General features: G+C 49.8%; 1 protein-coding gene across 2 annotated transcripts in view; it reads right to left on the minus strand.

The window, feature by feature from the left end:
- Positions 1 to 12,403: 12,403 nt before the first annotated feature.
- The window catches only part of ATOH8 (atonal bHLH transcription factor 8), a 43,638-nt gene continuing 40,153 nt past the window's right edge, over positions 12,404 to 15,888 (minus strand). For both annotated transcript variants that reach the window (XR_003513386.1, XM_027555529.1), the window contains one exon: positions 12,404 to 13,446. Coding sequence is in view for 1 of the 2 variants with exons in the window: in XM_027555529.1 (XP_027411330.1) it covers positions 13,441 to 13,446 (6 nt within the window). In the remaining variant the exon portion in view is untranslated. The remainder of the gene's footprint in view (positions 13,447 to 15,888) is intronic.

Raw genomic sequence — 15,888 nt, forward strand, 5'->3', positions numbered from 1 at the left:
GCCAGTCGTCATAGTACCAGGGCTGGAAATCGCAGCTGAGTAGGGGGTGGGGGGCATGCCTTTAGAACAGAAGTCAAAACAAAGAGTCAGTCCAAAAGTGGAAGCAGCCAAGGTGTGGTGCCCAAGGGGATGTGCCAGGATGTGGGCAAAGCATCTAAGTGTCCATGCTGAGGACAGTGTTCACAGTTCCAATGAGTCCAAGGGAACAAGGGGAAAAGAGATTTCAGAAAGTGATGCTTGGTATCAGTGATGGGTTGAAAACCAGTTCAAGTTGTAAAGACCCCAGGAACCTCATTCAGGACATTTTTGAAGAGGTACAGCCAACCAGACTGCAGCCATGATGGAACCAGGAGGACACGGGGGAGCATGTTACTGCCCCAGCAAGAGCGCCTTTGCAGGGCTGATGCTGACGGCACTGGACAAGGATGGGCAAGTGGGTTTAATCTGCCTGCAAGCTCTGATCTACGACTAGTCCCTCCCTGGACTCTTGCACTGAGAAAAGTTCTAAGGCTGAGTCTGGGCTTGGGAAGAACCACTGAAGCAATGATTAGTGATGTCTCCCAAGGCCCAGGGGAGAGTGCTGTAAACCAAGTACCATGATTTCAACAGCTTATTCTTCTCCGCTAGGGACTCACTACCACCCCGTTTCCCCTCACTTGCCTGTCTCCCATAGTAGGGAAAAATTATTCATAATCCCACCCTTTTCACTTTGGCTGATTCACTGCTACAGTTTCTATATACAGAGAGCCTTTTTTTGTAGCTGCCATCAAAAGTACATCCTAATTGTAAATGTTTTTTCCACTTGGCATTACAACACAAGGATTTTCCTATGATCCTTTGTTAATATCTTTTTTTAAACTAACACAAGTACATTGTAGAAGAGACAAAAAAAAATCAACAAGAAAAAAAAAAATCTTTAAAACATCTTTAATTCCAAAATGCACAGGGGAACTGTGCTGTGTGTCAGGGAGTGGCAAACCAGGAGGATGGTCACTCTAGAACAATTGCTCCAACACTTCCATAAGTATCAGAATTGTATGGGATTTTCTTTTAAGAAATGAGAGTTCCCTCTGCAAACTCATTAGAAAAGGTAAATCTCCCCCACCTCCAACAACAACAACAAAACAAGGGCAAAGGTTATAAACAAGAAAATTCACAAGTAAATAATTAAGAAGCATGTTCTTCTCTAATCAGCCAGGAAAATGAAAATTAAAACAATGAGGTGATTTTCCCCTCCCTCAGCATACTGGCATGAAGTCAAGTGCAATGGGCTTAAACTGCTATGGCCTCTTGGGAAAGTAATCTAGAGTTGTTTATGAAAATTAAAAATACTCTGTGTGTACATTTGTCAGAACAACCCTACTTCCAGGACCTTCTCTATAAAAGTTTAAAAAAAAACAAAACACAGAACACGAAGACATACATACAAGGACATCTAATGAAATACCCACTCATTTATTCAATGAATATTTGTTGATTAACTACTATGTGCCAAACACAGGAATATAGTGACTAAAACAAAAAAAATCCCTGATTCCATGGAGTTTACCTTTCAGAGGGAGGAGATAATAAAAAACAAAGGAAACCAACCCCCCCCCCCCCCCAGATACACTTAAAAGACGTAGCATGGAGAAAAACACAACAGGGAAGAAAGACGGAGAAAATGCCAGGGGAAGTAGAGTGTGTGGGGGGTGGGGGAAGGGTTCTATTTCACTTTGAATTAGAACAATCAGGGAAGGCCTCACTGAGAAGGTGGCATTTGATCAAAGAACTGAAGAAGGGGAGGAAACAAGTCATGGGGCTATTTAGGAGTGGAGCATTCCAGGTAAGGAAACAGCTGATGCCAAGGCCAAGGGGCAGACAGGGTCCGTTGTGTCAGAGAAGCAGAGTGAAGTCAGGGAGGTAATGGGGCAGGTGGGCCAGTTGGAGGTCACTGCAAGGACCTGGCTTCACTCTGAGTGGGATCTTGCCATCTCGGGGATGCAAACAAGAATTAGGAAGTCAACAACCTACAAGGGTCATGCAGTCTTGAGGGTGGGAGGGAGGGAGATAACAGGAACTGAGGACCAGACCCCAGGGCATCCCAACCAGCAAAGGAGGCTAAGGAGGAGTAGCCAGAGAGGTAGGGGGCAACCCAGGGAGATTTGGCTGTGTTTCACAGGGGGACGGATGGGCTGTGTCCAGTGTGCTGGCTGACAGGTCAAGTCTGATGAGAACTAAGGACCAACATCCTGAAGGAGATGGGCTGGCCCAACCCTGGCCGAGGACTTCTGTCACGGAGGGTGGGCACTCGTACAAGCCCCTCGGGCAGGGAAGTGGAAAGAACCACAAGAGCAAAGAGAACCCGGAGGACAGCAGCTGATGAGCCCGACAAGCCGTTGCATGGAGCAGCTGGCTGTCTCTGGAGAACAATAGAGGGCCCTGTGTCCTTGAGTTCCAAGGAGGCCGCCTCTCACCCAGGGCTGGGCGGCTAGGAGGAAAGCGGATCCCTGCGTTAATTAAGTCCCATCAACAGCAAGTCGGTGCTTGCCAAGCTGCCGGGTGGGGCCTGATCTCAGTCCTGCCTCTGAGGAAGCTTCCAGGACGCTGGGACTGGTGTTGGCTCCTCGGAAAAGTGCTAAGGCAGGGAGGAGGAAATGAGTCCCTGACGAGGGCCAGGCCAGAGGAAGGCCACAGCCCTGTGAGGAGCCGGGGTGGTGGGGGTGGGTGGGACGGGGGTTGCTGGGGAGAGGCCAGCGGAGGTCTGTCCTGAGTGAGAAAAGCAGATGCTATGAAATGCCTCTTCCTTCCTGCTGTGGGTGATGCCTGGAGGGACAGGGCAGGCTAAAAATGGTGAATTTCAAACAGAAATGAAACAGATTTTCAGCTCACCCTGGGGCTGAGTGACATTTTCTGGACAGAGAATTATCTAGCTGGAAGAGGCCTAAGTCATCATGTCCATGAACCACGTATTTTATAAATGGAGGAACTGAGGCTCAGACAGTGGGAGGTGTTTGCCATGGGTCAAGCATCCAGTGAGCAGCAGGGCTGAGAAGTAGCATCAGGACCCCTGGCACCTGTGCGTGCCGAGGGGGTGCCTGGGAAACGGCGCTGCCTCCTGAATCCACGGACTGAGGAAACCAGGCTGGGGAGGGGAAAGCAGGAGACACCAGAAGCCAGTGGGCTCTCACAGGAGAGAGAGGCCTGGCTTCTGGCAGAGTAGACTCCTCCTGATCATGGGGAGGGGCCTTGAGGTCTGAGAGCGTGGGTCTCAGTGGGCTCAGGACCTGGAGGAAGCGGCACACAGGCCCTGGGAGGAACGAAAGCCCGCACCTTGGCCTGTGGGTGTGACCATTTCACTTAAACCCTCTGAACTGAACTCAGATCCTCAGTTTCCCTTCCCTGTGGGTTCCATCCGGCTCCCGCTCATTATTCATTTCCTGCTAAGAACTCGCACGGTGTTAAGACTTCCTCCCTGGCCTGCATCTCTGTGGGGGTCTGCCAGACATCCTGGGCTGGAGTGGAATGGGCAGGGCCCTTGGGGCTCACCCGGTAGCTTCTCACCAGGGCAAAGAGACCCCAAGGAGCCCTCCCAACCCAGGCTGTACATTGAGGCCTCAGGGCCTAGGACTGTCCTGCAATGTGGTGACAGACAGACCTATTCTCTGCCTTCCAGGAGCCCACAGTCGAGCCAGCAAGATGGTTGGAGGGACAAGCCACAGAGCCACGAGGGGACAAGGAGGTGTCCCAACAGGCCCAAGGCAAGGCATGTGGAATCTGGATAAAGGTGAAAGGACCTTTCGCTGAGGGGCAGGTCAAGAGTCAGGGGAGGTGACCTCTACTCAGATCAAAAGGACAGCCACTCATTTATTTGTAATTTCTCTAAAGATGCTCTGTTGGTGTTTGTTTTGATTAATGACTGTGGAAGCTATCGGCTTCTTCCAGTTATTCCCTGGTTCAAAAGAATCCCTCAGGAGGAGAAATAAAGCTTTTCTAGCAAGAAGGAGGCAAGACCTCAGGCTCCATGTGGTGGGAAAGCCCATGTGGGCTGTAATCTGAGCCTTGAATTCAGGCATGCAGGCAGTTTGGGGCCCAGGTTGGAAATGGGCTGCGAGCAACCTTGGAGGTCACAGAGCCACTGTCTACTTGTACTCAAGACGGGTCACTCAGGGAGCTGAGGGTCTGGCCAAGCTGGACCCCAGGCCTCTGGGTTCCCAGAGGGCCATGTTCTCCCTCAGTTACAGGGCACTTGGTTCTGGGCAGTTCCTTACTTGCTTTTCCCACATCCCTGTGCTTGGGAGAGGAGAGCACAGGAGAAAGCCCACTGGAAAGGGGGGTTGAGCCCAGCGGGTCTGCCTGTGGGAAGTGCTGACGAGAGGGGCAATGGTTCGGAACAGTCCGTCCAAGCTCCCTGAGGAGCAGGACAGGGTGCACCTATGAGGCTGCCAAAAGGGGGCTGGGGCCTCTCAGGCAACTGCTCCCCTCAAGCTTGGCTCCCATCCAGTCCTGTCATCAAAGCCAAGGGAGGCCGCCCTGACAGATGTCACCAGCACGGAGCTGTCAGTCATCCCAGCAGGTCCCCACAGCACCCCCTCCACCGTCCTGTGAGGGCTGGAGAACAAGGCTCTCCAGTGTGTAACCCCCTGAGAGCTGACGGCTGAGCCCCCTCTCCTAAGTCCTCTCATGGCTGTAGCCTCTGCCTTCAGTTTGGAGACTCAGCTGGTCAGAGACCCTCTGGCAGTGCCTGGGGCAACCACATGGGTAAGCAAATCCTAGCTTATCCCAAAGCCGAACGTTCTAGTGGCCCTGATACCAGCAGTCTCCAAACTGTGTTCCATGGCCCTCGGCCTGCCGGTGGTGTCCAGTGAGATGCATGTGTGAGTGCTCAGTCGTGTCCAGTGCTTTGTGAACCCATGGACAGTAGCCCGCCAGGCTCCTCTGTCCATGGGATTTCCCAGGCAAGAATACTGGAGTGGGTTGCCATTTCCTTTTCCAGGGGATCTTCCAGATCCAGGGATCAAACCTGCATCTCTTGTGTCTCCTGCATTGCAGGCAGATTCTTTACCACTGAGCCACTGGGGGCAGAGCAGGGGGAAGCTCATCCTGTGAGAGGGGCATGAAATAAAGAATAAATGCAGTCTATCAGCAGATGAACGGAGAAACGAAATGTAGCATACATGTATAGTGGAACATTATATAGCCATAAATAGGAACATGCTCAACATGGATAGATCTGGTTTTTAATATTTATTTTTATTTATTTGACTGCACCAGGTCTTAGTTGTAGCATGTAGGATCTTTGATCTTCATTGTGGCATGCAGGATCTAATTCCTTAATCAGTGATCAAACCTGGGTCCCCTGCATTGGGAGCGCAGAGTCTCAGCCATTGGACTACTAGGGAAGTCCCAATATGGACAGACTTTGAAAATTTATGTTTATTGAAATAAGCCCAACCAGAAAGGACAAATATTGTATTCCACTTAAATGAGGAATAGGCAAATTTATAGAGATAGAAAGTAGGATAGAGGTTGCAAGGGGTGGGGGTCAGAGGAGGTGGGAAGAGGGAAGTTATTATTTAATGGGTACAGAGTTTTTCTTAGAGATGATGAAAAAATCTGCAATACAGTTAGTGGTTACGGTTTCACAGCATCATATCTTATTTAGGGCACTTCAAATGATTTAAATGATAAATATTATGTTATACATATTTTATGGCAATAAAATTTTTTTTTAATGTACTGCTCAAACAAGTTTGGGAGACACTGAGTTCTCAAATTTAAATGCAGGGGACAAAAAAGAAAAAAAAAACCAAATAAATAGAAGGGCAGTATAGGGGTGTGGGATTAAATTTTTAAATTAAAAACCTTTTAAATTTAAATTTTTATTTATTTTTAAATAAAAATTTAATTAAATTATTTTTAAAGGGTTCGTATGGGATTAATGAAATCATGTATGTAAAACTTCTGAAAATTGTAATGTGCTATAGAATTTAAAGAATATTTCATTCAATAAAAATAAATTTAGGACTCCCTGGTGGCTCAGTGGTAAAGAATCCACCTGCCAACAGAGACACATGTTTGATCATTGGTCCAGGAAGATCGCACGTGCCACAGAGCAACTAAGCCAATGGGGCACAACTACTGAGCCTGGGAGCTACAACTACTGAGCCCACATGCCGAAACTACTGAAGCCTGCGTGCCCTAGAACCCGTGCTCCCAACAGGAGAAGCCACCACAATGAGACGCCCATGCGCAACTGAAGAGTAGCCCCTACTCATTGCAAAAGCCTGCACAGCACCAAAGACTCAGCAGAGCAAAAAAAAAAAAAAAAAAAAAATTTTTTTTTTAAATGGGACCTCGCAGGACTTTTCAGAGCCTTTATGATGGGGAAATATTAGCTACAGTTCCCAGTGGAGAGGATCATTGAACTCTTTGTTCTTAAAAATCCTAGTCCTGTTCATCTTGGGGCTGACCCCAAATTATAGCATTTGACTTCCTTGGCTGCCTCTCACACCTGGAAGAGGCACTAAAGTTTTTGTTAAACCCCTTACCCTGATTTTTATTTAGAAAATAAAGGTCAGCATAGCTATCCCACTGTGTACCAAACTTTCTTCTATTTTCTCCAAAAATGGTGATTTATTTCCTGGGACTTGGAAGGATTTTGAGTTCTTTACTTAAAATTAAAAAAAAAAAGGGGGGGGTGTGAGTTGCATACATATGTGTGCATGCAAGAGGAAAATTCTAGAAACTTCTGGTTGTGGAAATGAAATCCCAGAGGAGGAACGCATGTTGTCTGTGGACCAGATGTCTTTGAAGGTGGTTTGGGGTATAGCCTTGGCACCCGGCTAAACTCAGGGCTCCACTTGCCTCTTGGGGCAGGGGCAGGCTCTGTCCTGTCCCCTCCTCCCCATGGTGCTGCCAGTCAGCTGCCTCTGGACAAGCCTCGGTTATAGGAGAGCCTAGGGAGAGGAATGTGGCTGGTCTAGGCCCTGCATCACTTCTCCCAGAGGCAAGACCTGGATGCCTGCTCAGCTGAGTGTGGGTGAGAGGCCCGGCCAGCTGTCGTATTTGCGTATGACCTTTCCACTGGGCATCGTATTTTATAGTCTCCTGTTTTCAGGCTGGGATTTGGTGGTGACCTGGGGTCGGGTAGGGAGATGTTAAATTGAAGAAAAAAGACTGGATTCAAGCCCCAGCTGTGGGACAACTTCAGTGAGTCACAGAGCAGAAATGTGGTGTCAGAGAGAGAAGCCAGAGGGGAAAATATTTATAACTGCTGGAAACATGATGAACCTGTCAAAAATACATGCAATCAGCTAAAGAAATTGGGGAGAAATAGGCAAGGTCTTGTTTGGTTTTCTGGGAGTGTAAACATTTTTTAAAAAATCATCAGGAGAGAGAAAAATATTAATAATTCCTCTATACACAACTGCCTTGTGTGAGTGATGTTTTGGGGAGATCAAGGGAAAGTGCCTGAGTTCCCTAAACTGAAGCAGTATAGAGAGAAGGGATCAGCCATAGGAAGTGATTGAGAGAGAGATAATTAGATTGGAGAGACAGAAACATGGGTTTCCCTAGTGGCTCAGTTGGTGAAGAATCTGCCTGCAATGCAGGAGACCTGGGTTCGATCTCTGGGACGATCCCCTGGAGAAGGACATGGCTACCCACTCCAGTATTCTTGCCTGGAGAATTCCACAGACAGAGGAGCCTGGCAGGCTACAATCCATGGGGGTCACAAAGAGTCAGACACAACTGGGCAAATAACAAAGATAACTCTCAGTTCTCAAGAGATAACCATGGGGATGTAAGCTCTTTGAGAATCCTCAGAGATCTGGAGCAATAATGGGCTTCTTAATATAGATGGAGCAAAGCAATGTTCTGATTTACATATGAACAGGAAAGATGAGCCTTAGGATGGGGGGACACGAACCCAGGCCATTGCTGTTGGGTTAAGCAGGGCCTCTCTGTCTGCCCAGGTTCTGGAGTTGAGAGAATTAGACTTCCTTCTGGGGAATCAGGGGTCTTGATGGATTAGATACAGAAGAAAGTTAGATTAAAAAAGAACTGTCTCTGGGACTTCCCCAGCTGTTCAGTGGTTAAAACTGCATTTCCACTTCAGGAAGCATGAGTTCAATCCGTGGTTGGGGAACTAAGGTCCTGCATGCTGCGAGGTACGGCCAAAACAAACAAAAAGGAACAGTTTCCAGAGCAGTAAACAGCAGCGTCCAGAAAGAATCGTGTTTTGGGGGCAGCCAGAAGAAAGGGCACTGAGGCATGGCTAAGAAAGAGGGGCTGTTAACACCTGGGGACGGGATTCAGCCACGTTCCCAGATGACCAAACTATGTGTCACTGAGTCTAGGGAGACACTGGAGTCACTGGAGGAGGGGATGGGACCATCTGTGACAAGTCCTATGGGCCACTAAGGAGACTGGACTTTGCCTAGAGGTGACGGGACCAGGGGAGGAACTTTAGCAACACACCTCCAGTTAGCAGTAGTGGAGTAAGGGTCAGCAAAGAACAGATCAGAGAGAGGAGGCCAGTCATGGAGTGGCCACATAGCCCCGTGGACATAACCAAGGTGACCTTCTAACATGTCCTCCATCATGTCATCCCAATGGTACCCCAGGAGCCTGGCCTGAGGGGTTCCCACCCATAGTTCACTCCAGAATGGCCCTAAGACTGGGATGACCAAGAAAGCACATCTCTCCAATTGGTTAATAGTGACTGCCTGGAGCACTGTCTTGAACTCGGACAGCTTCAGACCGCCCCACCAGACAAAGAGCCACAGTTGATTAGTGATATCTGAGGAGGGGTGTGGGGGTGGGGCTGCATTCATTCATTCATCCACACACCTTGATAAACATTTATTCAGCACCTCCTGAGGGCCAGGCACATGTGCAATGAAGCTCTCCTCTTTGTAGGAGTGTGCAAAGGCTCAGCCACAGAAAGAGTAAAAAGCCTCAAGTCTGGGCTCCCCTCTGCTCTGGAGCTTCTCCCTTTGAGCCTGTTTAAAAGTGAAAGTGTTAGTCGCTCAGTCGAGTCCTGTTCTTTGCTACTGCATGGACTGTAGCCCGCCAGCCTCCTCTGTCCATGGAATTTCCCAGGCAAGAATAGTGGAGTGTGTTGCCATATCCTTCTCCAGGGCCAACCTAGGGATTGAACCAGGGTCTCCTCTACTGCAGCAGATTCTTTACCATCTGAGCCACCAGGGAAGCTTCCTGAGCTTCTTTGAGTCCTTGGTAAAGGCCTGTGCCCTGTTCTCTTGGGTCTTAACAAATTAGCTGCTTGGTAGTTATTTGTGGAAGGAGGAAAATAAACGCGTGAATTACCATATTTTTCATATTTTATCCATTCATTCAACAAAGAAACCAATATATACATTGTACAAAGCCTTTTCAAGGATTTGGAGACGTGATTGACCTAATCTCTGCCCTCTAGGAATTCACAGTGCCATGTGCAGATTAGACATATGCCCAAATAGTTGCAAAACAAAGTCGTTATTTATTAAGCCAGGTTCCTTGGGGTCCCTGGCTTCAGGGAGGCAGACACAGCTTGTCTGGGGTCCAGGAGACCAGAGGAGACTGTGAGAAGGTAGGATCCTTGGGGCAAAGGGCAAAGCCAGCCACTCCCTCCCCTCCCCACCTCGCTCAGGTGGGGCCCCCTCCAGCCTCCCTGTCCTCCTGGAGCCTGAAAACAGCAAGCATCTGTGTAGGTGGCAGAGAGTCAGAAGGCTACATGAATCTGCTGAAAGACACACTTGGAGATGTCAGAGTCTTGCTTTGAGAGGGCTAGGTTATTTGTCACTTGGGCTGCTTGGCAATAGCCACTTTGTAGCTCAGGAAGCCAAGTGGAAGGTGGGAGGCAATTTACTCTAGCTCCCTAGTGGGCCCCCCGACTGACCCCCCCCCACCCAGTACAGCCCTTGTGGTGTTGTGTGTTAGCCACTCAGTTGTGTCTGACTAAGTGGACACAAAGTCACTCTTTCTGACCCCATGGAGTATATCCTGCCAGGCTCCTCTGTCCATGGGATTCTCTGGGCAAAAATGCCAGAGTGGGTTGCCATTCCATTCTCCAGGGGATCTTCCTGACCCAGGAATCAAATCCAGGTCTCTCGCATTGGAGGCAGATTCTTTACTGTCTGAGGCACCAGGGAAGCCCCAGTATAGCCCCAGCTCAGCCCAGTTAGTAGTACCCAACTCTCTGCCCCATATCTTGGGCACAAAGGAGCCCTGTCTGCACCTTTGCTCCCTAGGCAGTCCCTGCTCATAGCTCTGCTACCCAGTTCCCTGCCCCTGGGACCTACTAGCTCTTGTATCTCACTGACTTGTGAGGAAGGGGAGACGAGTGGGAGGGTTAATCAGGAAAGAAATGGGACATGATGAAGTGGAGGGGATTTGGGGAGGTCCAGGACCACGTGGTGGGCCATAGGGATGGGAGGAAGGACGGTGTGGGGAGATGGAATCCACAGGGGCCCTGGCCATGCTATGACCCCAGAAAGTGGCCCAGGGACTTGTAGAACCCTTCCCCAGAATTTACACCTCTCTTCTGGGACCATCTGAGGTCGGAACCAAGAAGGAGCATGCAGCCTGTGTGCATGTTGTTTTTGAAGAGCCTGCTGACGCTCAGCCTTGAGCTTGGGGGGATCTCCGACTTCCAGAGCTCTTCTTTGTGGTTTTGCCCTTTGGAGAGCAAGAAGCACGCGTGCTGCAGGAACCAAGCATGAACCAGAGGTACACACATGGACATGGTGTGTACACACATGGCCTCCTACATGGGTACACGCCCGCCGTGACTGAGCCACCCCCAGTGTGTGGAGCCAGGACCCAGAGCAAACAACGGAGCATGGAGGGTATGTGTGTAAACGAATCTGCAGGGGCCCTGTGACCACACTCTCAGCTGAAACAGGACAAGTGCTCTCAAGGCTCCAGGAAGGCAGCTCTTTATCACTTTTATTTTGGTGAGGGTCTTTTTGCATGGTTATTTACACAAACTGTTGAGAAGGCTGCCAATGAAATGTGAATCCATGGGAAATGGATTTTTCTTCCCTGGGGATGTACACGGTGGATATCTGGGCATGCATGTGCGTTCAAGAAGGAGTGTGTGTGTGTGTGTGTGCGCGCGTGCATGCAAAAGAATCAAAGCTGCTGTATTGGGAGAGAAGCTAGAAAAGAAAAACATGGAACTTCTTGTCACTCATATGTGTGTATACATTCATACAGTCATCTGATGGTATCACAATTATTTGCTTGTATATTTACACACACACACACGTCCACATTTTTAGCACAGCCTGTATTTCACATCAGTGATTTTAAATCACTTTTTTTGTCAGTGATCTAACCCCACTTAATCCAGTAACTCTCAACCATACCTACACATTGGAATCACTTGGGGAGCTTTTAAAAGTTCCAAGTGCCCAGACCAATATAGCAGAATTTCTGAAGATGGAACTTTGGCATTAACACTTTATGTCAATATTTAATAACCTCCTTAGGTGATTCTAATCTCTTTTGAGGGCTGAAGACTTCTCTGCATAGAAAGTTCTTCTTCCATTCCTCTGCTCAGAAAACTCCTATTCATCCTTCAAGACCTCTGCCCCTCCTACAGCCCTCCACACTGACATTCCTTTCAGAGTTCTTTTCTTATTACCCCTCCCCCATCCCCAGGAGGGCTTCCCTGGTGACTCAGTTTGTAAACAATCCAATCCACCTGCAATGCAGGAGACCACCTGCAGCACAGGAGACCAGGGTTTGATCCCTAGGTCGGGAAGTTCCCCTGGAGAAGGAAATGGCAACCCACTCTAGTATTCTTGCCTGGAGAGAGGAGCAAGAGAGAGAGGAGCAATTCCATGGAGAGAGGAGCCTGGTGAGCTAGAGCCCATGGGGTCACAAGAATTGGAAACGTCTGAGCAACTAAACCACAACCCAACCACCCCTGCTGGGCTATTCTGTCCCATTCAAGGCCCACTGCAGCGCACGGATGGGACAAAGCCATGCCAAGACCTTGAGCCGGAACTGGCTTATAGGGCTGGAAAAGTGTTAACAGCACAGGCTTTGGAGTGAGGCCACCGTGTGAGACCTGGCTTTGTCACTGACCTGCCCTTCTCCTTCTGTATTCAGGTTCCTCATCTGTACAACAGGATAAAAAATTCAGTCCCCACCTTATAAACTCACGGTATGGAGTAAATACGGTACAAGCAGAGAAAGCTCCTCACGTGTTCCTGACCTGGCCTCCTGGTCACTAGTCTAGGCCAAGGCCATGGCGAAGGTCCCACCCCACCCCGTCACACACACACACACACACACACACACACACACATTCATTCACACACTGTTCATTTCTGAAGCACTCTCAACCTCTTTCCTCCCCCTGACTGACCGGCCAAAGTCCTGGTCACCCACAGAGTCCATCAACACAAGCAAGTGTTTTCTTTACACATTGGGGCTTTTACTTCAATTTGAAGCAGATGGTTGAGCACAGATGTGAACAGCTTTGGCCTTGTGAGCACAAGGAAAGAACAGGCCTTGGCTTTGAACATGCCTTCCTCCCCACGTTACTGGCCCATTCCCCTGGTCCCTTCCTCTCCTCTGCCCCCCTGCACAACCGTCACAGACCACTGGCCTCCAGGCAGGGCACTCTCTCATGTGTCCTGTCAGGAGGGCGGGCCCCTGGCAAGGAGTGGCTGGCCAGGCCAGCTGGGGGCAGGTCACCTCGAGGCAAGTCCCGGGGGTGGGGTATGGGTGCTGCTCCCCCTACATACTCACTTCTCATGATGCTGAGGGCCCAAGAAGGAGCCTGGGCCCAGGGAACATGGAAAATCAAGGTCAGAGGCCTGGGCAGCCAGTGGGAGGGAGAGAGGGGCTGGGATCTCAGATCCCACTCCCCACAGGCACCCTCAGCCTCCCTCTCACAGCCCCTAGAAGATGTATCTTGGGTCCAGCCAGCTCAGGGCCAAGTGGAGAAAGACAGTTCCGGATCATGTCTGAAGTCACCAAACATCCATCTCTTCCATGAGTTCCTAGTGGAAATGTTGACTTGTCTTTGGCCTGAGATGGGACCCGGGCAACACGAGGAGCAAAGGTCACAGAGCCACAGTGTGGCTTTTCACCATGGGGTCCTCTCACCCCCAGTTTGTTCAGTGTCCCTGTTGAATCTTTGGCAATGAATTTCTGCAGCCAGAAGGACGGTGGGCCTCAGGCCCGGGCAAGGCGAAGACTTTGCTCTCCCCACCCCACCGGGCAGACAGCAAAGTGCAAAGTCACCGTAGAGTGGCTGGGGGTGGGGGTGTGGGAGAGGGTGAGAGGGAGGCAGGCTAGCTCTTGTCCTGAGAGGAGGTGGTCTGAGCATCCGGTGGCATCTTAGAGAGGAAGACGAGGCTGGACTTGGCAAGCTCACCTTCTCCTCAAGCTTGACTTGGAAAGAGGGCCCACAGCAGCATCCTCAGGCGAGCCCATGGCTGGTCACTCCTGAAGGAATCAGCCAATGGGAGAAAAGGGATAAATTAGGAGGATAGGATTAACATATATGCACCATATATAAAACAGATAATCAACAAGGACCTACTGTATAGCACAGGGAACTCTACTCAGTACTCTGTAATAACCTATATGGAAAATGAATCTGAAAAAGAATAGGTATATGTATATGTATAATTAATCACTTTGCTGCACACCTGAAACTAACACAGGAGGCAGTCTCTTGCACTGCAGGCAGATTCTTCACCAGCTGAGCCACCAGGGAAGCCCCCAAATCAAACACACTCCAATACAAAAAAAAAAAGCTAAGAAACAAACAAAAAATAAAATAGCTAAGCTAAAAGGATATATTGTATGGTGCAGGAAATATAGCCAATATTTTTTAATAACTTTAAATGGAATATAATCTATAAAATTTTTGATTCACTATATTATACAACTGAAAATAATATAGTATTTTAAATCAACTATACCTCAACAAACAAAAAGAAACAACCAACGGGGATGTCCTGGTGGTCCAGTGGCTGAGACTCCTTGCTCCCAGTGCAAGGGGCCCAGGTTCCATCCCTGATCAGGGAACTGGATACCACATGCCACAACTAAAGGTCCCACGTGCTGCAACCGAGACCTGGCACAGCCAAATAAACAAACTTTTAAAAAAAGAAAAGAAGCAACCAATGGTCAGAAGCACCCCCCACACACACACTGGTCCTAACTCCAGAAGGCCAGCCTGCACCGGGTGCCAGCGCCCGCGGCACCTGCTCTTACTTACCCTCACGGCTGCTCCAGGAAGGACCCATATGGCTCAGGCAGGGGCTGCATCTTGAAGGGTTCAGTAAGGGATGGAGCCACCACTTGGACCCAGGACTGGCTGCCACCAGAGCCCACAGTGTCCCCTTACTCCCCACCCCACCCCCACTGCATTTTAGAAACACTGCTGATTGAGCTGGGCTTCCCAGGTGGCGCCAGTGGTAAAGAACCCACCTGCCAATGCAGGAGACACAGGAGACATAGGTTTGATCCCTGGGTCGGGAAGATCCCCTGGAGGAGGGCATGGCAACCCACTCCAGTATTCTTGCCTAGAGAATGCCATGGACAGAGGAGCTTGGTGGGCTACAGTCCATGGGGTCACAGAGCGTAAGACAAGATTGAATTGACTCAGCACACATGCTGATTTAGTAGGTTTGGGGGATGGGAGGGGGTGTAGCAGGTAGAAGGAGCTCAGGGACCCCTGGTCCTGATACCCAGGTGTGACCTACAATCCCCAGGTCACACCTCCAAGGAATGTTAGAGTCAGCCCTGCCCCTGCCCACAGGAACGGCATCCTCACCTCCTTCTCCCCACATCCTTCAGACAAGATACTACACCAGCAGCCAGGAGGCCAACTCTAGGTGCAGCCCATCCCCCCACCAGCTAGGCCTCAGTGTTCTTATCTATAAAATGACAGTGTCTTCATCTAGTGGAAATAAGTGAATTCTGACCTTGAAATTCTAATGTAGAAAACAGATGAGCATGGTTCTGGTCTATTTGAATCAGGAGAGGGTGCGGGACACAGAGAGAAGGGGACCCAGAGTCTACAGTATTGCTTCCAACGTGGAGCCTGGTGAAGACTCTGAGAACTCGGGTGCTTCGGGGCAAATTGGAAAACCCTTAACTTAGACCATCTTTCAGTCCCTTGCAATCCTGACCTTCAGAAACTTCTCTCTGGCCACTGAACTTGCTGTTGCTCATGAGAAAACTGACCAAAGGGTAGGATTTGCTATAGGAAGGGATAGGAGATGGGGAGAGGTCATAGGGGCTGCCAGGGCTTTAGCTTTGGAGGGAGATCAGAGCTGATGGGGAGGCTCTTCGGGGCTCCAAGTCCACCTAAGAACACTCAGGAGAACAACCATCCCTTAACTGGGCACGCAAACCCCTAGCAAAGCAGTGCCAAATACCTCTCTCTTGCTTCTTGCAACAACCCTGAACAAACAGCTAAGCACTTATTTTTGGAACAGAACAGCTGTCAGGCACCTCCGACGTGCCAGGGAACCTTCTCACATCCCCCATCTCAGAGGTAAGTGCTACCTACGAGTTGGCGGCACCAGCATTTGAACCCTGATCAGTGCTGTTTATCCTAACACACGAAGGCAACTCCTGCTGAAAGGGAGGCTTGGGGAGCCAGGCTGGAGCCAAACCACGAGGCTGGAGGGGCTGCTAACCACAGGCCCCGGTGAGCCTCAGGCCTGGGCGGCCGATGGGCAGGCGGCCAAGGTAGAGGCTGGGGCAAGGCTGGAAGCGGGGTCCAGGGAGGGCGAGGGACCTCCGCCAGGAGGAGGGAGTATCCTCCGGCTAATACAGGCTAAGACAGGGGTAAAAGGAAAAGTGAGAGGAGGGAGCATCTTGATGTGGTGAGTTCGGGCTCACATTCTCCGAGCCCATGGTGTGTGCTGG

This window comes from Bos indicus x Bos taurus, chromosome 11 (assembly GCF_003369695.1).
Source record: "Bos indicus x Bos taurus breed Angus x Brahman F1 hybrid chromosome 11, Bos_hybrid_MaternalHap_v2.0, whole genome shotgun sequence".
In the NCBI taxonomy this organism is placed as follows: Eukaryota; Metazoa; Chordata; class Mammalia; order Artiodactyla; family Bovidae; genus Bos; species Bos indicus x Bos taurus.